This window comes from Limanda limanda, chromosome 9 (genome assembly GCF_963576545.1).
Source record: "Limanda limanda chromosome 9, fLimLim1.1, whole genome shotgun sequence".
NCBI classification, from domain to species: Eukaryota; Metazoa; Chordata; class Actinopteri; order Pleuronectiformes; family Pleuronectidae; genus Limanda; species Limanda limanda.
In genome coordinates, this window is record NC_083644.1 from 13,615,734 (window position 1) to 13,637,124 (window position 21,391).

At 43.9% G+C, this 21,391-nt stretch overlaps 1 protein-coding gene across 1 annotated transcript in view; it reads left to right on the plus strand.

Annotated features, from left to right (window-relative positions):
- The first annotated feature begins 4,753 nt into the window (after positions 1-4,753).
- Positions 4,754-21,391, plus strand: part of adgrl2a (adhesion G protein-coupled receptor L2a) — an 80,462-nt gene continuing 63,824 nt past the window's right edge. Inside the window, exon 1 of the mRNA XM_061077848.1 lies at positions 4,754-4,829. Within this exon, the coding sequence (XP_060933831.1) occupies positions 4,754-4,829 (76 nt within the window). The remainder of the gene's footprint in view (positions 4,830-21,391) is intronic.

Sequence of the window (21,391 nt, forward strand, 5' to 3'; positions counted from 1 at the left end):
CAAGCAAGACTTGCAAGCTGTCAGTCTTTTATTGTAACTCGAGTCCCCCTCCCCCAATAGGGTTCCTTTATTCAGGGGCCCCCTCCAACCCCTCCATTCTCCCAGACCTCGTTTAATAGAAAGGCCGGACTCTTCTTCTATTCTCCTGAGGTCCTCTAACAGCCAGAGAGGGACAACCGGGAGCTTTGTCTGAGGAGCCCGGCATTCTTTCACATCTGCCTCTTGTTTTCAGACCCCCGCTGCATTCAAAATTCAAACTGTCCTTTTTCAATCAGCCCCCCTCCCCTCCCTCCTAATAACCCCCTTCCTCCTAGTTACCAACCCTTTCATTTTTTTTTTTGGTCTGAAGAAGACCAACTGACAATTTTGTCACTCAGTTGTCAATTACAAGGCGAATATATCAAGTGTACATATGTTTAAAGCCTCCGGGCTCGCGCTCCTGTGGCTTCTCCGTCTCTGCGAACACACAAAACATCTGTGTGCAGCGGCTTCATATTTAGCCAAAACCGTGTGATGCCTGTTGACATCTCAGCAATCTGTGCTCAACAACCAGCAGAACATCGCCTCGATCACGTGTCCCGTGCCCGAGGAGCAGCCGCGTCCACGTCCGTGCTCCTCATCGTTTGTCTACCCTCTCTCTAAAAAAAAAAAAACGAAAAATCTAAACCTTGGCCCTTGTTGCAGATGGTAAAACATGCTCTGAGATCCCGAGCCAACCAGTCGAGAGCTATTTGAGAAAACAGCCAAGGTTTGGTCTGCGGCGGTTTGTGTTGCAAGGTGAAGAGAGAAGAGAAACCCCCAGCTGAGAGGAGAGACCTCTGCACGGTTAATGAGAAGCATGGCAGCCAGGCAGTCTCCCTTCAGTCTGCGCCTTTGGTGCCTCAGCATGTTAAACACTCACAGCATGATACAGAACATATTAAAGTATAGGACTGTTATCATCGATTTACAGAACACCCATCCCCACATACTACGGTTTAACGTTCTGCATTTTTTCCGTGGTGGGGGGTCTCAACTGCCTCGGAGGCAGAACTGTTTCAAGGCATCTTGTCTTTGTCTTCACATCCTGACACCAGAGGTCTGTCGAGCTTGCTGCCTCTGATTTTGCACTAAGCAATGATGACAGGGAAGCAGGAAAAATCCTGTTGACTCAACACTGTTATCTCAGGCTGAGCTTTTTTTTTCTTTTTTTTTTTTTACATATGTAAACACCCACAGCCTCCAAAGACTCAGAAACATACTTAAATGCATATTTCTAATAATAGTCATTATTAAGGTGCTCCGTCATGTGGTGTTCTATTTGCAAAATCAGAGAAAAGACTACGCGGAATGAGTAGTTTTGGGATTAAAGAAGTAGTTTAGGGGTTAGTGTTTTGGTGCAGCCATAATCCACAGCATTAATCTCAACTGTGAAAAGATCAGCGTGCTCACATGCACACTAATAACTCTGGTCTGACCAGCGTGTGGCAAAACACAACTGATTTCACCTATCATGTAAATACCTTAAACCAGGTTAGCCCGCCCGTGTCAAGGTCGCGAGCCGTGCAGGCGCAGCATCAGTCTTTGAAATTGCACTTGGCATGTACATCCCATAGTGTCGGGTGTTTTCATTCTGTGCGTGCACCGCAGAGGTCACGGAGCCGGCCAGATGGAAAGTGGGACTATATTTGATAAAAGAGTGACAAGGCAGGGGATGGTGGGAAAATAAAACTCATTCTTTTGAGTGACGGTGAAACAAATTTAATGCAACAGCCAACACCTCAAGTGCCTGTGTTGAACCGCTCGGTGAGATTTAATGCTAAAAACACCAAAAGAAAATCTATTCATTATTTATAAGATACACCGATCGGCCACGACATTAAATCCAATTACCTGTTGTGTCTTTCTCTTTTCCCGTTTGAACATAGCCTGTCACCCGTCCCTACTCACATTCATTTACAGATCAAACACCCAATTTATAAACTCTCAATTTATTATTACAGAACTCTGGTTTCTGTGGAGCACGTATACGCTGTTACTTTAATCATAGTTTTCCCACTAAATTACTTAATGTGGGAGAATGTAATGACTGAATGGGATAATCATCACTCAGATCTCCACACAAGTGAATGTGTGTGTGTAATCTAAGTATTGTCTGTCTCATTAAGTGGACCAAACAGTAACGGCTAAGACTCTGTGTGTGCGGATGAGGATGCCCTAAGCCTATATGCTTACTGTACTGCTTTATTGTGGAGACAATCTGCTTAAGCTCTCATTGTACTGAAGCCTCAGTCGTGGGCCGATTATTCGGAGCCACTTTCCTGATCAATTTAATTGCTGCCGCATGCACACATCAGCTGAAAAACAACAAGGGCTAGGGGTCTCTGTCGGGATCCAGTGTTTGGTCTCCACCATTATCTGTCGTTCGCCGAGTATCCTGACTGCACATTATCCCATCGAAGCTAAACACACTGTGGCTGCAGAGCTCCTGTTCCTGCTAACCTCTTTTAAATGGCTCTAAAATTAGAGGTCTCAGGTGAGGCGTAATGTCATACCAGATGAGCTGATTACGGCGGGTTTAATTATAACTTTGTTGGCTAATGTGTGCGCTCCGCATGTTTTCTGGATGATGAATTATTACCCTGTCTGAGAACCCAGACAAAACAGATCAAAGAGTCCTCAGCCTGTGAATCCTCCGGTGGAGGAGCCGACCGGGGCCGGCTCTCTGCGGCTCCGACTCTCCGTGACAAACAAATTCCTCACTGTCTCCTCAGTTCACTTCTCTTGTTAGCTCCAAGTATGATGGATAACAGTCAGTCCCCCTGAATCTTAGCAAGCAATCGCAGGTGGCAGACGCTGCGGGAAAAAAAAAATAAAAATGGAATGTTGTTTTTGAATGTGCGAAATAATAGAGGGGGAGAAAAAAACAGTTTCTAATGGGGTCCTGTGTGCCTTGTTGCCTTAGCGATGCCATATCCCAATGGTGAATGTGCTAATGGTTCACGGGAGTGAGAGGACTGAGCTTAGCCTGGCAGTGTAAACACGCAGACAAAAGGGAGCTGTTAGTGGTGCGAAACACATGCCTGGGCGCGCAGGTAGGCATTAGGTTTCACCCGACACCGCTCCGGCGCTGTATCCATGACAAGGGGAGGAGGCCATTTGCTTTTGTAGCGAAAGAGAGCAAAAACAAACAGTCAAACAGACGAGTTCTAGAGGGGCAGGTATGGATGAGGTGGGGAGAGAGGGATTCAGGTTTGGAGGGGTGAGAGAGAGAGAGAGAGAGAGAGAGGGAGGGGCCGGGGAGATAAGGTGGTCTGTGGTCAGGCCACAACAAAGAAATGACCATTTGCTCGTGGTGTTTCTTTATGTTTGTTTGTTTGTTTGCTCAGGGGTTGGGGGGGGGGTATCAGTCAAACAGAAGCACTGTTACTCCTTGAGTCATCTGAAATAGCAGTCGTAAAAGATTCTACTTATATAACATTATAACGTAGCGCAGTTATTTATTTAAGGAAACGTGACTCAGCTGTTTACATGGTGACATATGAGACTGTTTACATTTTGAAAACTAGGAGGGATCATCCAGTGCCATGGTATATTTATCGGCTCCTTAAATATGCATGTTTTATTTAATCCAATTGTTATTCCCTGGAAAATTGGTGAAGATGTTTAAAAATAACAACCTTGCAATGTGAAAATAAACAATCCTGGATCCGCCCCCCTGATCCAGATCCACACCGAAAACTTCTTCACCGTTTCTTCCATCCAGTAGTTTCTGTGTAATGCTGCCAACTAACAAACAAATGCAGATGAGTTATTAGCATTATGCTGCATCTTTAATTGACCATGTAGACTTTCTAAAAATAATTACTTAATTACCTCAGTTGCTCTTTTTCCAAAGCTAATGTGAACCGATGTGACTGGAGCGGGATGTAAAGCTTTCTGACTAATGGATGTCAAGCTGTTTCCATGATTTAAGCATTCAACGTCACTGTGAGGTCATTTAACATCGAGCGTTTGGATGATGTGGGATTTAGCAGGTAGCAACATGTTCGGTTGTTTTAATCCTTTCAATTTAAACCTGTATGAAGGAGGTTTTTTTCCACAGCAGAGAAGGAATTCAAATTTTCTTTTATCTGTCAATATCACCACTCATACGTCATGATGGTACAAATATACATTTTTATCTAAAAGCAACATTTGAAATAAACAAAAGTCTGAAAGTTAAAAATATGTCCTTTGCAATAGGTGTAGAAAACTGAATTTGACGCAGCGCTGATCGGGTTAGCATCACTTGTTATGGGTCACGAGGAGATGGGGGTGGGGGGGTGGGCCTTATCTGTTTGATAATATCACTGGTCCCTCCCTGCTCCTCCTCCCGGCCTCTGAATTGGTCAACGTTCAGCCTCCATCAGGGGGATTTCCCCTCCTCGGGACTATTGACCCTCTGAGCTGGTTTTACTTTAGAGGCTGGCTGGAGTTTGTAGGATTCCACAGCTTCAGGTTCAATGCTGCAGTGGAATGTAAATGCAGCATCAAGTGAAAAAAAAAGAAAAGAAAGTGTGACCGGGTGACTTCCTCTGTGAAATCAGGCAGGGGACCGAGCTGGCACGTGGAATAAATTTCCTCCCTGACCTGAACGTCTGTCTGGCTTTCTGCTCCACAGGTGAGAGGATCAACGATGAGCATCTCTGAGAGCGGTCGGCTTGGACTTTTTTAATCAGAGCCATTTTTAGTCCAGACGCAAACCTGCCACAGACCATCACCGCCCGGCGCCATGGCGTGCTCCTTGTGGAAACTACACACCTTCTGCTGGTTCCTCATCACACTGGCCCAAGTGCACTCCACAGAGGGTAAGTCAAAAAAAAAAAGAAGCTGTCGTCTTTGTCTTCTATAAAAACATTGTGTTTTGATCTCATATCAGTATTTCTTTTAGATTATCTTTTGAATGGGTATTGTTTCAGGCTCAGTGGCAGCCGGTGCCAGGAATCTCGGTCGTCTTACTTATAGCATGAGCAGTGAAATTGTGACTCAGGCCAGAGCTGCTCCTTTGAGAGCGAGCAGTGTAAGTAATGCAGCTCCGAGGACAGTGGGCAGAGGCGGATGGGGGATAATCTTGAGTGGTTTCATTAGTTGGTAAATTGTGATTTGTCTGAGATTTTCTGCTTGAAAGCGCCAGTTGTTCCCAGTGGCATCAGGGCTGGATCCATTTGTGAATTCCTCGCTAAAAATGTTCTGCCTCACGGTGGGCGCGCCGATTTCACACCTCGAAAAGTATAAAGCTCGGATGTGCTTTAATCATAGTGTATTTAGCTTTCATTAAATCACTCTCAGCTGTGTCGTAATTACAAGATTTATGCATCCGAAACCATGTCCCATAAACTGTATCCCGTTCGTATTAGTGTCTAATCAAAGCAATAGAGGCAAATTCCTCAAATGGTTGATGACTGGATTTAGAATAAACTAAAGTTGGCATCTTCTCAGTGCAGTTCATCAGATAAGACATTACCGTTCTGGTTGGCTGGTGCCAAAGTAAGCGCTGGCAAACTGTTCACTATACCTGCTTTATTGATTTATTTCAAAAAAATAACTCCGTAATGTGATATTACTGATTAAAGTTTGGGAGGTAATCATTTCTCAAGATGCCTAATTTACACTGTAGAAAAAAATCACACCGGCAGGATTTATGATATCTGCGTTTCTCCTGTATCATCTGGCCTGGATTTGATTCTCCATATAAAAAGTGTGCAAGCTGAGTAGAGTGCGGTCTCTAAGGGCTCCGGTGGCTTTAGGAAGCACATCACAGAAATCACTTAAACAGGACTATTTCTGTTCATATGTATTCTGTATGTGTTCGCGATGCATGCCAAGTGCAAGAAAGGATGTTAAAGCTTTGAGATCTGGGTGTAAACCCGGTTGGGGGGGGGGGGGGGGGGCAGGGAAGATAGTTGGCTCCTCGTGGAGTTTCTGTCACATGTTCTAGTACATCGGATTTCACCAGGCGCAGGGTGTTGACAGGGTTTGTGAGGTGGGAAGCCGGAGAGGGATCCGATGAAACGCAGACATTAACTCTATGAAAAAAATATTAAAGTGTTTCTAAAGCTGCTTTCACACATGCACTGGACTCCGCAGTGCAAATGTCCTGGTAATAAAGCGGCTTCATACACATAGGAGACACAGACGGAGATGTCTGTGGTGATGAGAGCGGATACCGGGGTCTGTGTGTCGTTGAGAGAATCACGTGATCCTCAGCAAAGTTAACACGTCGCTTCCTGCCTCCTGTCTGCTGCATGGAAATTGGGTCTGGATGTTTTCTGGAGTTTACCATTCACACATGAAGAATGCAGCTGGAGATTGTTCGGGCCAGACTCGTACACACCAACAGGTTAACGTATGGAGCATGCAGGCGAGGGGGGGTGCCAGGGTAGAGCAGGCAGCAGGCAGGAGGCAGGACATGACGGAGAGGTGTCCTGCTGAAGAAGTCACACGTTTTGGTTTAAAGCAGATTGACCCTTCACACCAGGAGCTCTTGTTCCAAGTAGACGGATCTGATTGGGTGTGTTCTATGTGTATGACCTGCGTCTTTTTCATCTCGAGATATTTGTGTTCTTCCATTTTCGTGTCCGTCGGGTGTTGGAAATTTCATCAACACATCCACTCACTCGCTGTGACATTTTCCTGCTGCATTCTCACACGGGCTCACTCCGACATTTAACGAACGTTTTACCAGGCGACTGGCGGGAGAAGTTCCAGGAGAGAGCAACGTACTTGGACATTCGTGTTTCTCACATTCAGCTCCTCTAAAAATGTCTCTGTAACTTCTCTGTAGTTTGGTCAGGGTGCATCTAGAATCCTGAGTGAACCTTGGTACATGGGAGTCATTGCTGACAGGTGATTGTGTGAGGTGACACCCGGCAAACACACACAGGAGCGATAAGCGACTTCAGTTTGGCAGAAAACTAGAAACTGAGGTCGAGGGTGAAACTTTAGAAAACGCCCAATCCAAATCAAGGCAAGAAATGAGTCAACACAACAGAGCAACAAAGCCCATTTATTCATGACATTTATCATTCACCTTCCCCCCCCTCCCCCTTTCCCATCGCAGCCTCAGAGATCAGCCCACAAACAGTTCATTACAAACAATATCCCCAAGTAAACATGCTTCATTAAACTGCGTCTACCCCTAATATCTTTTTAATGCATTTTTATAATTGAATTAAATGGGTTAGCGGAATGCTGTAAATAGTTTAAAGTTAGTTTTTTTGCCACATGTCTGAAGAAAGGGATGCAAACACACACACACACAGAGACACAGCCGGGATGGATACTGCAGCTGTGGGGGATTGTGGACCTCCTTCTACACAACATTTCTCATTCTGCTCATTTGACTGCATTTGTTTGACTCGTCTCCGCAATTTTTTTTAATCTACTCAGCCGACTCGCCCTTCATCATCCATTTTCTCTACATATTAACGTATACTTATATGTGTGTGTGTGTGTGTTTGTGTATACATATGCACATACATATGTATATATTTATGGAACCCTGGGGACTACAGCCTTTCAACCTAATGGTATGGAATTAACCGTGTTATACGCTGTGTGTTTTATTATGGTCAATACATAGTGAAGTGAATATCTTGCTCTATGAAGATATTATTTCGTCATTTAGAGTCAGTGAACTGTTTAAACCACTATAATAATTATTTTGCTGTAACACAGATATTTCTAAACAGCAAGAGCTCACACAGTACAGTATGTCCGTAAACGTAAAAAAGACCCAGGGGTGCTGTCTAATGACATAGATACAGTAATCAATATTGATATCAATAGGGAAATCCTGATATGATATTAAGAATCATGATTCTCAAAGGGTTGTCGTGTGTACATTTGGCCATTTGGTTTAAATTTCACTGAAGAGACATGCCAATTTTACACGTCAACTTTTTTTGTAGTTCCGTAAGTACTACTCGAGTGATGTCAGATTTCGGGGGTTATCTGGGTTTGGAATAAAAACTTGAATTAGATGTAGAGTCAGCTTTTCAAAATGAGGGCGTGGAGTGGACATGAAAGAGGAGCCAACAAAAGACTGATTTAAGATGCGGGTTGGGAGGAGCTGACATCAGTGCTTCTGGAGCTTGATCCATATCAGAAGGAATATATACATATACTTGAAGTACAAGATTTACTGAGTAATTTTTTGTTTCAGATAAGGGATGGACGATATGGACAAAATTAGTATAGAGATAAAAATAAAACAGATAAAAATATGATTTGATAATTAGCACGGTAAATGCCTAATTGTTATTTGATTTATGATTAAATACAGCTGTGTGCTCCTATTGATGTATTGGACCTTTGTTATATGCTATTGATGACAATTATATTGTGATAATTATTGATATTGATTCATTGCCCAGCCGTAATTCAGATGATTGTTCAAAGACAATATATGTTCCTCAAGATCTGTGATCACTTTAATCAGCATGCTTAACTTTGACCTGCTCTGTATTTATTGGTTCTACATCAACACAAATTGGCCCTCTGGCATTTGTGTTGATCTTCTTTGAAGCAGCAGGTTGATTTAGTGTCCTCTGTGAATGTCACCATGGCAACCCAGCAGAAATGAGGTGTAATTTATAATAATGACAATAATAATAACTTTATTTGTATAGCACTTATCCAAACAAGGTTACAAACTGCCCTACAAGGTTACAAAGTGTTTATGAAGTAATGATGTTTTATTTTCTTGTTTTACAATATGCAAAAACAGTGATGACTTTCCCTTGCAACACATGATTAAATTGGCTCACATGTCTTTCAAAATAATTTAGTCAAGTCTGGTGGGGTTAAAAGGATTTGTTCTTTATCAGCGACAGAATAACAATTCACACCTAGCGCCGCCGCTCCCTCTTCAAAGGCTTTTTCTGAAGCTTGTTAAAATGACGGTGTCGCAGAATTAGAGAGCAGAGCAAGGATTCTGTGTCAGGAGGTAGAGGGAGGGCAAAGTTTGCAAGAAATCAAAGAGTGCTAAGAATAAATCAGGAGAAAATGCGTCTGCGGTAAGTTTTCTGATCTTTCAGACGGTGATCCATCTCCATCTATTGTGATCTACTGAATTGTTTAGAAATTAGTGTTTATTGGTGGTTTTTCAATACGTTGAGCACCAGACTTCGAAATATATAAAAATATATAAAAATCAAAGTACTGTGTCGTTTTCCTCCAGACACCATGTTATTTCATTACTGTGGAGCTGGTGCTGTGTATGGTTGTGAGGTGAGGGGAAAAAAAGAGTTTGCCATGATATAAAAGCTGTGTTTCAGTGGCAGCGCTGAGAATTTCTGTTCGCTCCTCACGCCCAGAATCCGCGCTATTGTTTCTCCTCGGAGCTTTCAATGTTCGAAGCACTCGAGATTTCTCAAGGGCAACAGGGAAGGGCACCTTTAAAAGTCCTGTTTTTGTACCATGTGAAAGGAAGAAAGAAGACACTTAAAAACCTTCACCTCAAAGTGAATGGAATGAAATAGACAATCAAGGTGTTCTGAAATGTAATTACTGGAAGTAGAAGCCCACGGCTTAATGTAAGACAGAACTCGCAAGAACAGGATCGTGACACTCTCAGTGCTGCGCCGCTACCTATTTGTTCTGGTTAGCCATGAAGACGTATTTATATAACTTCATGAAGATGACCCGATCCCCCAGAACTTTTCTCCTGACCCGAAATCAAGCCGCTAGTTTTCATGGAAAGCAGGTAATCGTCTAACAGGCGAAATTCCATCAGGTTAAGTTTATCCATGTATCATAAACCCACTCTTCAGAGGCAGAGACACTCTCTCCGTATTTGCCACTAGGGGCCTCTTTCACATTTTATTTTGAAAAAAAATGAAGAAACTGTTGAGCAAGTATTTGTGGAACCATGGGCGCATCAGGCAGTATATCTTTTAAAGATATTATTTGAGTTGGGTCTGTGTGAAAAGAATAGTACCACACTGCGTCACCAGCCTCCCTTTCCCTGGCCACTTAATCCGGGTTTTAAGGTACAGATTCTGACTCAAACCCATTTGGGCGGAGGGTGAACTTTTCCTTGTCTCATATGTCTTCAGTCAACAACTTCTGTTGGCTTTGTCTCTCCTCCCACTGCTTGATGCCATTGCGGTGGTTTGCAGCAGACCGGGGAGTCTGGCTTCCCGTGGAGCCGGGCCGGCGTGGGGTCTGTGTACGAAGGCCCGCCGTGCTGTCACGTCTCTTTCATCGCCAGCCAGGCTTGGCCAATAAGGAGATAAGGAGACAATGACTGGGAGAGCAAGCAGTGGCAAGGTGTAACCACAGCCCCTGGGTCTCCTCCCCGCTGAGCACTTCAAATCCTCATTAGGATTCTCAGCAAAGGAAGGAGGGATTTTGTGGATTAGGCCTTTGTCACAGCTGGCTCCAGGTGGGTGTTTGTCATGCAGGAGAATAGCGGAGCGCTGACATCTTGCCACCCTTCTTCCTCCCACCCAAACACAGACCCCCCCTTCACCTGCATGGTCGAGGCAGTAAAAAGATGTTCCATCAACCCAAAGTGTGTGAAACTCATAGCTAAAAACTCACTGCCCTTGCCACCCATGTTTTTAATGTCATTCCACTGGTATGTTTGGGTCTGTGGGTTTGAGCTGCTGCATTAGCATTCTTCGTCATGGTTATTTATGCCGAAATAACCTTGGGAAGCATCATTAGTTTTTTGTTTGCTGTCGCGGTCCATAGCTCATGCTGGGATCTTTCTTGGCTGTGACTCGGATGCGGAGGTTCATGCAGGAGGTACGATGCCTTTTTTTCAACCCCAGTTGCTCTCCTTCACGTATCAGTTAGGGTTGGAGCGATGTAAATGGTATTATATGAGGCTATTTATCCCTTCACATCTCACTTGTTTCAAGGTTCCCAGGTTATATGGTTTTCCAGAGGTCTGGCTGTCCGTCTAATGAAGTCAGGAGTCTTGTGATCTTCTCACACCAGACAACAGGACTGTGTTTCTCTACACGTGGATCAGCCTCTAACATGGCCCTTAATTGAGTTTCAGACTTGTCTAGGAGAGTGGTTCAGCGTGACAGGTCTTCAGACTCAGTGTGAAACCTAACTTCTCCCATCATTCTCGGTGCCGAGCTCTGCGGCGGCTCTTGCTGGGTGGGATCTCTGGCACACTAGATTACTCATCTATCCGCATGTCCCAATCTGCCTTGTAGTTTACCGTCATGCTTTATCTCACTCTGTTCTTGCCCAGGTAGAACCATGTGGGTCCCTAACAAGTCTATCCCGGGCAATCTACAAAACACGTTATGATAAACCATACAGTCTGCTCACCGAATCCAAAATATGGGAAGACAAATCTGACTTATCAATCTCCAGTGCAGTGGTCTATAACCAAAGACCCATTGTTCATGCAGCATTTATTGTTGTGTGCTTTTGTTGCTCTCCTCTGATCTGGCCGTGGCAGACATGACGAGCAGTATGTGGGCATTTTTTGTATAAGCAGGCTTCGATTTGTCAGAGACACGCATCCATTTTAAGAGTTGTGTTTTTGCTTGTTTCTTTGTCTCACATTTGTTAGTCGTGGTGGTAGAGAGAAAAAGGCAACATCACCCCAGGGCGCAGGGTTTGATTTTAAAGTTTCTGGTATATGTAGTGAAAACAGGCGTGCGTATAGAGAAAATACCCTAAGCTACCCGTATGATAGCAGATGTAGGACAGACTCTTTAGTTCTCGTTTTCCTGTTGCTAGAGCCTGTGTAGTGGACATCAAGGACTGCAGAAAGACCTCACTGAAAGACTGCTGATGAAGTGCTGTCTGGAAGGGGCGGATGAGGGGAATGCTTTTGATTATCCTGTGTAGATGGTATTCCAAACAGGAACCAGCATGTTCACTAGGGTTGGGTACCGAGAACCGGTTCCAATATGGAACCGGTTCCAATACAACCGATACCTACCCGGACCGAAATGCAACGGAAATTTCGGTGCCTCATTTGCCTGAGCCAATGGAAGACTGAGGTCTCCGCTCGTCCCGCCTCCTCACACTTCAGCTCCTTCCTTCACGGGAAGCGGCGGCTCCCGCCGGGCCCCCGCGGCCGGTGGACAGACTCTTGTCCCCTCGCTGCCCGCGCCCCGGGTGCGCCAGGGCTCCCGTGCAGGTGGGGGGGGGAGATCTCCTCGCGAGACCTCTCCCCGGCGCTGGCTGCCCCCCCCCCCCTGCCTGGCGCATCTCCTCCGTGGCGGTGCGTCGCGATCGGCTCCGGGTCGGCTCCGTGACCGGCTCGGGGCGGGAGGAACGAAGACCACGAAGCCCCCCTGCGACAGCCCCATCACTCGGAGACACGGGGGTCTCCGAGTGATGGGAAAGTGACCCTCAGTCTTCATTTGTCTCAGGCACCGAAGTCAGAGTCACGAGTCAGAGTGTTTGTGTTTTGTATTTATTTTTATTTATTTAAGTATAGTGTAAACTTTTGTTAACAGTTCGTATGTTATTCATAGTTTTAAGTTAAAAAGGGTTTTGTATTTATTTATATTTATAATCTACTTTAAACAGTTAATATATTTGGCAATAAAAAAAGCCTTTCTTAGTCAAGTATCGTTTTGTGCACTTTTTTGAAAAAAGTATCGGTTCAGGCACCGTTTAGGCACCGGTATCGTTTTAAAAGTATCGGCTAGGAACCGGTATCGGATAAAAACCAAACGATACCCATCCCTAATGTTCACCTTGCGTCAGACAAATGACAGCCGGTCAAGGGGCAAATGCAGTGTGGTTTCCTGTTTGCTACTGTAATACTGTGGGATCCTAAGGTGATTAGACTGCAGTGTTTGGGTCACACGGAGTCTAGCGTTGCAGTGCTAGAGGGCGATGTCACTTGTCATGAACCAACTGTGGATACTGTGCACTTTTTACTTCATACGGTGAATTACATGTGTTTATCAGTGTGAGCAATTAAGCTCGCGTGCACCCTCTGATTTGAGCAAATAGAACAACTTAGAAATAGAGGCATTGAAGTCGTCTCACGGGAACTGCCATTTATCAAAAACCATTGACTCATGCGTGTGAGTTTTCTATTCCATATCCGCTGAAATACCCAATGTAAACAACAACAATCTGCAGGTGTTCAAGGGGTATGTAATCACATTTTCATTGTGAGGACAGCGTTGAAAGGCACGTTCACTGAAGCACGGCGACGTGTGGTTATGGTTTGGATGACATGCAATGAAAACTGATTGCAGAACATGTAATGACAGACTCTGCAAGGAGAACATAATGCATCCGAAAGGCTTATGATTTCACAGCCTTTACCGTTCATGCTCAAGAGTCAGATGCAAGATATTCCTGCTCGCCCTCAGTGGAATCCTCTTTGTCCTCCTGCTTTCAGTCCTGATTTAGAGCAGCTATAAATCCTGAAGAGGCTCCTGTAAACGAGGGGTGGTGAAACTACGCCCATAAATATAAAGGATTTAGAACCAGGGCCCTTTGAAGGAACTCTTGAGTGTCCATTTATGAAGCTTGTTAACTTGCAGTTTCCCTGGTAGGTTTGTCTGTTTTGTTCAAAGATCTCTCAGCCCTTTCTTTAAAACAGTGAAGCTTTTCTAAATGCTGCTTGACCTAAGGCAGGCTGCTGAAATACGTTGTCTGTCAAAAAACAAGGCTGTCTGGGCTCATTTCCCCTTTTTCGTTAGTTATCATTTAACGGGAAAATTAGAGACGTGTGGGTGTACTTGCTGTCAAACATAACAGATGTCAGCTCAGGCCATTTGTGCACTTGTAGATCACTGCAGCTTGACCCCTTGTGACTCGGTGTATGACCTTGTGAGTCCTAATGACCCCTGAGTGCGTCCGTATGTCAAGGGCCTGGGTCTCTGCTCTTGAGCCCCCCACTCTCAAGTAAATGATGGGCTGAAGGAAATAATCAGTCAAAGGCAGATTTCCACTGTGGAAATATAACAAATCAATATGACTGAAATAACTCATTTTAAGCCTAACCCACTTAGTTTAAGTGTGTGTCTTTTATACAACTGACTCAGCTCAGCTGGACCATTTCCTCTTGCTTTAAATTGGCCATTGTGCCTTAATTTCCGTCGCACACACTAAATTATATTTTAAGTAGACAACAAGCAATAACTGAGGCAGAGAAACCAGACTGACATCTGATAGAACCTTCAAATGAGAACTCCAGAGTGCCCCTGCTGTGACAATGTGAGGGCTGGAAACAGATGGAGGGGGGATAATGTCAGGGAGCAGTCTCTGATTCAGATGGGGTCAATACAAATCTAAATGTGTTCTTGATTTGGGGGCAGTCAGGTCAATGATGGGAACATTTCAAGTGTAATGGAAGGTTTTCATGATAATACTCGACCAGCGGATTATTAGGAGTAGCAGCCAGTAAATTCTTGATGTGTTGTAACAAGAGTAAAATGTAATTTTAGCCTGGCCAACTTTCTCGTCAAGTATAACAACATGTAATCCTTGAACCACAGGAAATCTGAAGATAAATCTCCCTTTGATTTAAAGATTAAAAAAAAAAATCATCAAAATAAACACAAATAGATGCTGTTGTTGTCCATCAGTTATGTTTTACAGATGGATTACTGTCAGACGGGAGACACAGAAGCCTAGGAAGCCACTGTGTGTGAGTAAAATAGCATAGTGTCACGTGAGAGTACTCTTAACTGAGGAGGAGGCAAATCTGCGGTTTAGTCTTGGTAAGAGCTGCATAAAGAATTCAGTTGGGAGCAGCAGTCGTGTCACCGGGGCATGTCTATCCGGTTGGTCAGGGAATTTAAATGCCAGGTGGGGGTCAGTCGAGGAACAAGCTGAATAATATGGCACAAATGCATGCACATGAGTGCCGAGGCTGTGGGAAGAGGAGCTGCTGCGGTGGTCGGCTTGAGGAGGTGCACTCTGGGAATGCAAACCAAGCAGATGGACCTTTCTCATTTGTGTGTACTGCCACTGTTGACCCGTTGGGAAATGCTTTCTTATTGAATCGAAGAGCATCAAACGCTTCATTGGAGCAGAGAAGGAAGTCCGGGCTGCCCAATACATCCAGTTTTTCCCCCCCTCCATCATTTGGAATGGAAAACTGTGGAAATTATATAGATTAGAAGTAGAGCTGACAATCACACAAAGCACATCCAGTCTGAAAGGTGAAAAATATGACTCGTATCATATTTTTTGAAAAAAATAGGCTGAGTAATGACGTCCGAACAGCAGGACTGAAAAGCACCATAGCTTGTCGAAGCCACTGCCCTATATCAATACTCCTGGGGAATGAATCATCAGACCCGTCCACTGCTAATCAAACAACCCATGAGTCCGTTTGCTTGATTTAAAATATAGGGGCTAACCACGGCTCACCCAACACTGACCAAATCATTCATTTCGGAATTCACTGGAGTTTTGAAGGACGTTTGCTTCCCGAATGTTTGAGATTGCTCTCAATTTATGAATTGGCCAAAAAACGCCTTGACCCATCTGTGGTAATCTCGAATAATGTATTCTACTCCAAGGCTCAAATTTACCAGTGACCGCTTGTTAAGGACCATGAGACAAAATTTACTGTTTGATGGTCATCGCAGCCATTTCATTACCACAAGATGTCCTTGCTTTTTTGTCGTGTGACCTAAAAAGCACTCCTCTCTCTCTCTCTCTGTCTCTTTCTCTCTCTCCCTCTATCTCCCTCCCTCTCTCTCTCTCTCCTCCACACACACACACACACCACCTGGCCCCAGGGCTATCCGATATTAGACAGTGAGATGACATTGTGTGCTTGTGCGAGTGCAGTCAGCCGACATGTGCAGATGATGTGAAGTCAATAACGCATTATGGAAAAAAAGGGGATTTATGACCTTGATGAGCCCCATAGAGCTTAATTAGGCCTAAAGGTTGATTTACATACAAGTGTACATGGAATTTGATGAGGCTGTGTTTTCTTGCCGCTGCTCTGCTTTCTCGCTCTGTCTGCCGGCAACACTTGATGCTTTCTATCTGTTCAAATTCTTCCGGATTAGGGATAGAAAAAAAAAAACCTGAACATTTCTTGGCTACCATCTTCACAAGTGCCCGTGTTTTGCCTGGACACAGTAAAATCAAGTCCTGAGCTGTGGGATCAGATTTCCTTTTTTCTGGGCAATGATGGCATTTCCTGTGCAGGCTTATGTGCTGGTTAGAGATGAGGAAGAGAGTAAATGTTAAAGGAAAAGTCCCTGACAGGGCACGTTTCTGTTTAAAGAAGCTCACCTAACACACCAAGGGGGGGGGGGGGGGGGGGACAGTCTTTCTTCCCGGTGTCTATTCAGATAGAAATGACAAGATCTTTTTCAGAGTCATGTACCTATATCAAAGATGCTCCTGATAGCCCCCCTGCTGTTGCTATGGAGGTAGCAGAGATGTAAATGAACTGGAGTGAATTGCCTGGTGGAGAATACAAATGAGGTTGGAAGGCTTGTTCCCCTGCTGCTCTTTGCCTCTTCCTCCTTTCCCAATATTTTTTTCCTCTCCTGTCTTCCTCTCTCTGCCCAAGTGTATTTCAAAGACTTAACCAGTTTTACACATATTTTTTATATATCTATACCCCCCCCCCTTTTTTTTTTAAAGCTATATCACAATGGATGCATTCAAATGACTTGTGTTCTGTCCTGCACTGTGCACATCATGCGGACGAATGGATTAAATAACAAAAGAGAAATCAATTATTCCATCCCTCCCCTAATAGAATGACTCAGGCTTCTCGCCGATCATCTCCGATACAAATATGAGCCAGGATGACGTGTCAGTCTCCTCTGTGGCACATAAGTCATCGCTTCAGCATCAGTTGTCAGAGTTAAATAATCTACAGATGTTCCGGGCTGAATTACAGAGGAGAAAAAACCTCGACATCAGTAGCTGTCGTTTGCTGCAAGCCGTGCCCGAGAACTGACGTCAGCTTTCAACACACGAAGCAGAGAAAACACAAATCTGAAACACAGCCTTGGGTTAAAGCTAATGTTTAAGACATTTAGAGGAATATTCAAATCCGGCCAACCAAGAGCGTAATTCTTCTCTACAATGGCCACACAGAGTCAGCAGTCTACCTCATCCCCTGCTGTTTGCAGGATATATGCAATATTTTCTTTCTTCTCCTCCCCTGTGTGGACCCTGACTTCTTAAGAATACACGCTGTTGTAAAGGATATCTCTGGATTATAGAATCAGCACTGTGGGAAGAGTCTCGACTTAAAGGTTTCTTTTCCTTCACAGACTTCCTCTGCTTGTACCGGGGACGCAGGGGTGGGGGATGTGGGGGTGGGGGGGGTTTGTGCGGCAGAAACCTGCAGGACTCAAGCTGCGTGTCCTGTGTCTCCAGGCTAATGCCATAGGCCACACTTTTCTCTAACCCCAAATCCCCCCAGCAAGCGCCCTTGTCGGCTCAGGAGTGCCGAATAATGGCGAGCGGCGAGCGGAGATGCTAGCTAATTTACAAGCAGCTGTTTGGCCCCCATCAGAACGGCGGGGGGAAATCAAAGGGCCGCGTTAACGGCGGGAGCGTCCTCGTCACACTTCTCATTGGCTCTCGACAGAAAAAATTATCTGGTTTCACATCAAAATAATCTGGAGAGCTCCTTTGTGCTCGGGCCACAATGACGGCAGCGTGAGTGGCTGAATGGGCCTTTTGATCGGCCTCTGCTCTGCCCCTTGACTAACTCCAGGAGCATGTGGAACTCCAGGTACAAAGGGTCATTTTAATGTGAAAAGCCATTTACTGGATGGGAGATAGCCCTGATGAAAAGCAAAATAGTTCCGCCGTCATTTACGTTGCGTAATCAACGCTCAGCAACAGTGAAATAATGTATCTTTGCTGATGGAGACTCTTGTTCCGTGCCCTTATTGGACGTATGGCTCCTTCAGAAGCTGCGTACGTTCAGCCGAGTGATACTTCATGTGTCCTTCATGTCACGTCTCTGTGATTGATCATGGTAATGTGTATCTTCATGGGACTACATGGTAGACTGTCCCTAAATGGCTGATGAAGATGATGATTCCTTGTTGCTGTGAAATAGGGAGACATTTTGTTCATTGCCTCCGCTTCACTGATAGTCATATCCTACCAGATGGTCACTTTCCGATTGATTTGGCTCATCTGTGGAGAAAAAAAAAAGATTTAAAACGTTACAGCACCAAGGAGACGGTATGTAATGGGTCGCTTTTACACACGGGAGTTTCTCACCATTCTTCAGCTGCGGAATCATCACAGAGGTTACACACGGTAGTAAACGCCAGCCTGGGAAGCTTTAAATAGAGGTTCCTCATTGGTGTAATAAAGTGCTATTACCCATGGAAATAGAGGTCCTGTGCGCCCATCAAAATCAATTACTAGCAGGTGAGAACAACGTGTACAATAAGCCTGTGTCAAAAGGTTTAGGGATCATGTATTTCAAAATGCAAACAGCTGTTTCCAACGCTGGAATAACCCAAAACTACTTAAACTTTAATTAATGCTGGTTGGTTGTGAAATATACAGTATTTTTAAGGCTTACAGTCTAATTCCAGTCTGTGGAAAAGAAAGAGTAGATCCCCGACTGAGTGGTTTGCCTTTGTGTAATGGCACTGATCACTGCTCAGTTCAGTGCTTGCCACATAGCTGATGAAGAGGAATTGAAATGCCTTTCTAGTGGTGGGTGGGTGACCAGAATGGTTGATTAGGTAGAGTGTCAACAAGGCCATGATAAGGATCTGGCCAGTAATGTCTCTGCTGCACCATGTTGCCATGGTCACAGGATTGAGATTTTTCACATATTTTATCATGCCTCCAAGCCAGCGACAGATATGGCCAGCGGCAAAATAACTCTATTTTAACAATCTAAACGCATGAGCTAAAGCACCAGACGCATGTGTATCTAAGCCGTGTACACATTCACTTCTACTGGTTTAACGGCAGAACAATATATTGCTGCGCCAGGCACACGGTTCAAAAAGGTCGTGCTCAGTCTCGTACTTAATCACGGGTGTGTCTTGCATGTAAGATGTAATAAATTATTCCCTTTAGAAGCCAGGTGTGGTTGCATCTTGGAAGATAGCTCTTGCAAGACTGTATTTGCTGAAAGGAGCAAACCTGAACACTTCTCTGCCGAGGAAACACTTTCACGTTCAGGTACGAGCAGCTCGATGCCCACCGATGCAGGTGCAAATAGTGTTATCATGAGAATGTGACTTCAGATCAAGCAGAATAGCCACAGCTTCAAATAAGAAATTCTTTAACAATATCTGATCGCGCTGCTTTCCAATGGGTGTTAGATGGGCGGGTTTTTTTCAGCTTGTAAGTATCGGCCACCAAATGTCATCCCAATCTCGTGAAGTAATATCACAGGAACATAAAAGGGAATTTCATCTATTGCCACACGTGTTCACTTGAGCTCAAGGATCAGTTGGGTTTCGGTGTGCAAAGGTCAAGGTCACTGAGGTCACCTTCGACAGCAACTCGAGAATTTATACAGTAATTATTAACTCAGTCTCACACGTATGTTTAATAAGGTAAAATGATGAAGTGATGACATTTTTTATCCAAACATTCAATTCACTTTTCTGGCCAATATTCAGCACCATAACTTAAAAAAGGAGAAGACGATTTGTGACAATATTTCACATTTGTCGAAATATTGAATTTGCGTCTTGAGTGCCCTCCTTGAAAAAAGCAGAACTCATATTTGAACCATAGTTTCTGTCCTCACTGTAACATTGTTTTGTATCAGAATTGGGTTTATTGGCCAAGAATATAAACACATGCAAGTAGTTTGTTTCTCTCAATGAACTCACACAGTGACATACAGCAGAACAGGATGACCGTGGCTCAACTAAGTCGAGTCAAATCAATGATAATTATATTATATTATATTACATTAAATCATATTATATTATGAGTTTGGACAGACATGAGTGTAAACTGAATCTAGACTGGTTGGCGGGGGCATACAACAGCAAGGCAGTAATTCAATGGGCCTTTATCCTTTCCTGCCGGTTAATTAGTGCTCAGAATATGAAAATCCTCTTTTTAGGAATCTGATTGATAGTCATCTCTCGTGTCAGCCCTTGTTTAGGTTCGGATGCTCTATCACAGTGAAAGTACATCAAAGCTGAGAAAATAACATCTCATTTTTTGAGGAGCTCTCTGAAGTGTGTGCTTCCTCTGAAGAGGCGAGCGCTGAATTTCGCCTTTTAGTGTGAAGAGTGTCTGTGTAAGATCCCAAAACGAACTCGACTAAAAATCCAGTTACGTGACTCTATTTTCGCACCTATATGCACCAGTGGTGTGCCCCGTGTCTGGCACCGTTTTGTTAGCTCAGCAGCCTCTTGCCAATCATAAAAAAAGCACAGAAGAGGGAGAAGGCCTCAGACACACAATAGCATTACTTTCAGCTGCTGCAATAAATGGTTGAGTTCATTCAGGGTGATTTCATAAGACTTCTCACACAGAAACTTCAAAGTAAAGGGAGAAAGGGGAACTCTATATGTTAACACACACTACATTTTGAGGGTTTACTGTCACCATATAGAGAATAAGCATTTTTATTATGTCATTCGCTCCCTGAATAATTACAACAATGACCCCAAGAGAATAGAAATTATTGTTTTTATGGCTAATTTGAATAATAAAGTTTAGGTGACACTTTTGCATATTCAGTTATAATTGCAGTGCATTATCACGCCAGAGCACCATCCATAGTGTTTTGGTGCCTTCATATGACGAGAATAATAATAGAATATGAAAACAGAATACCTTTGCCTGAAGTAAACCCTCAATTATTCAATGTTAAAGAACTTAAACCAGTTCCACAAGAATTCGTCATTGTCCCATTGTCTATCGTAATGCCTCACGGCCGAAGGCGTTTGGTTTATGGCTTCTCTGTTCGTCTGTATGTTTGTGTCTTCGTACGTCCAAATTCTCCAATCGGGAAATCTCTGGAACAGCCCGAGGCAATTCCTTTAAATATCGTAAACATGTTCACCTGTAATCAAAAATACACTGATTTTTTGTTGGTAAAAGGTCATCGGTCAAGTCAATTTGACCTAACGTCTATTCCAGTCTTGTCAACATATTATATCCACAAATGCCTTGAGGGATTTCCATTAAAACCCTTGCTTAGATTCAATGATGTGTGGCCGTAACACAAGAATCTATACACTAATCATGACACAATTTCACATAAATGTCATAAAGGATATATTGACAAAGTGATGACGTTTGATATTTAAAAGGACAAAGGTCAGCTTCACTATGACATCATAATGTTCTGCAAATACACTTTTATGACCATTATTCAACACTATAACTCAGTGAAACAAGAAGAGAGTGGGACCATATTTCACATGTGGTTAGACCTGGTGACACTGATCTTGGGTGTCCACCGTGAAACTGTGGTTATTATAAAGAT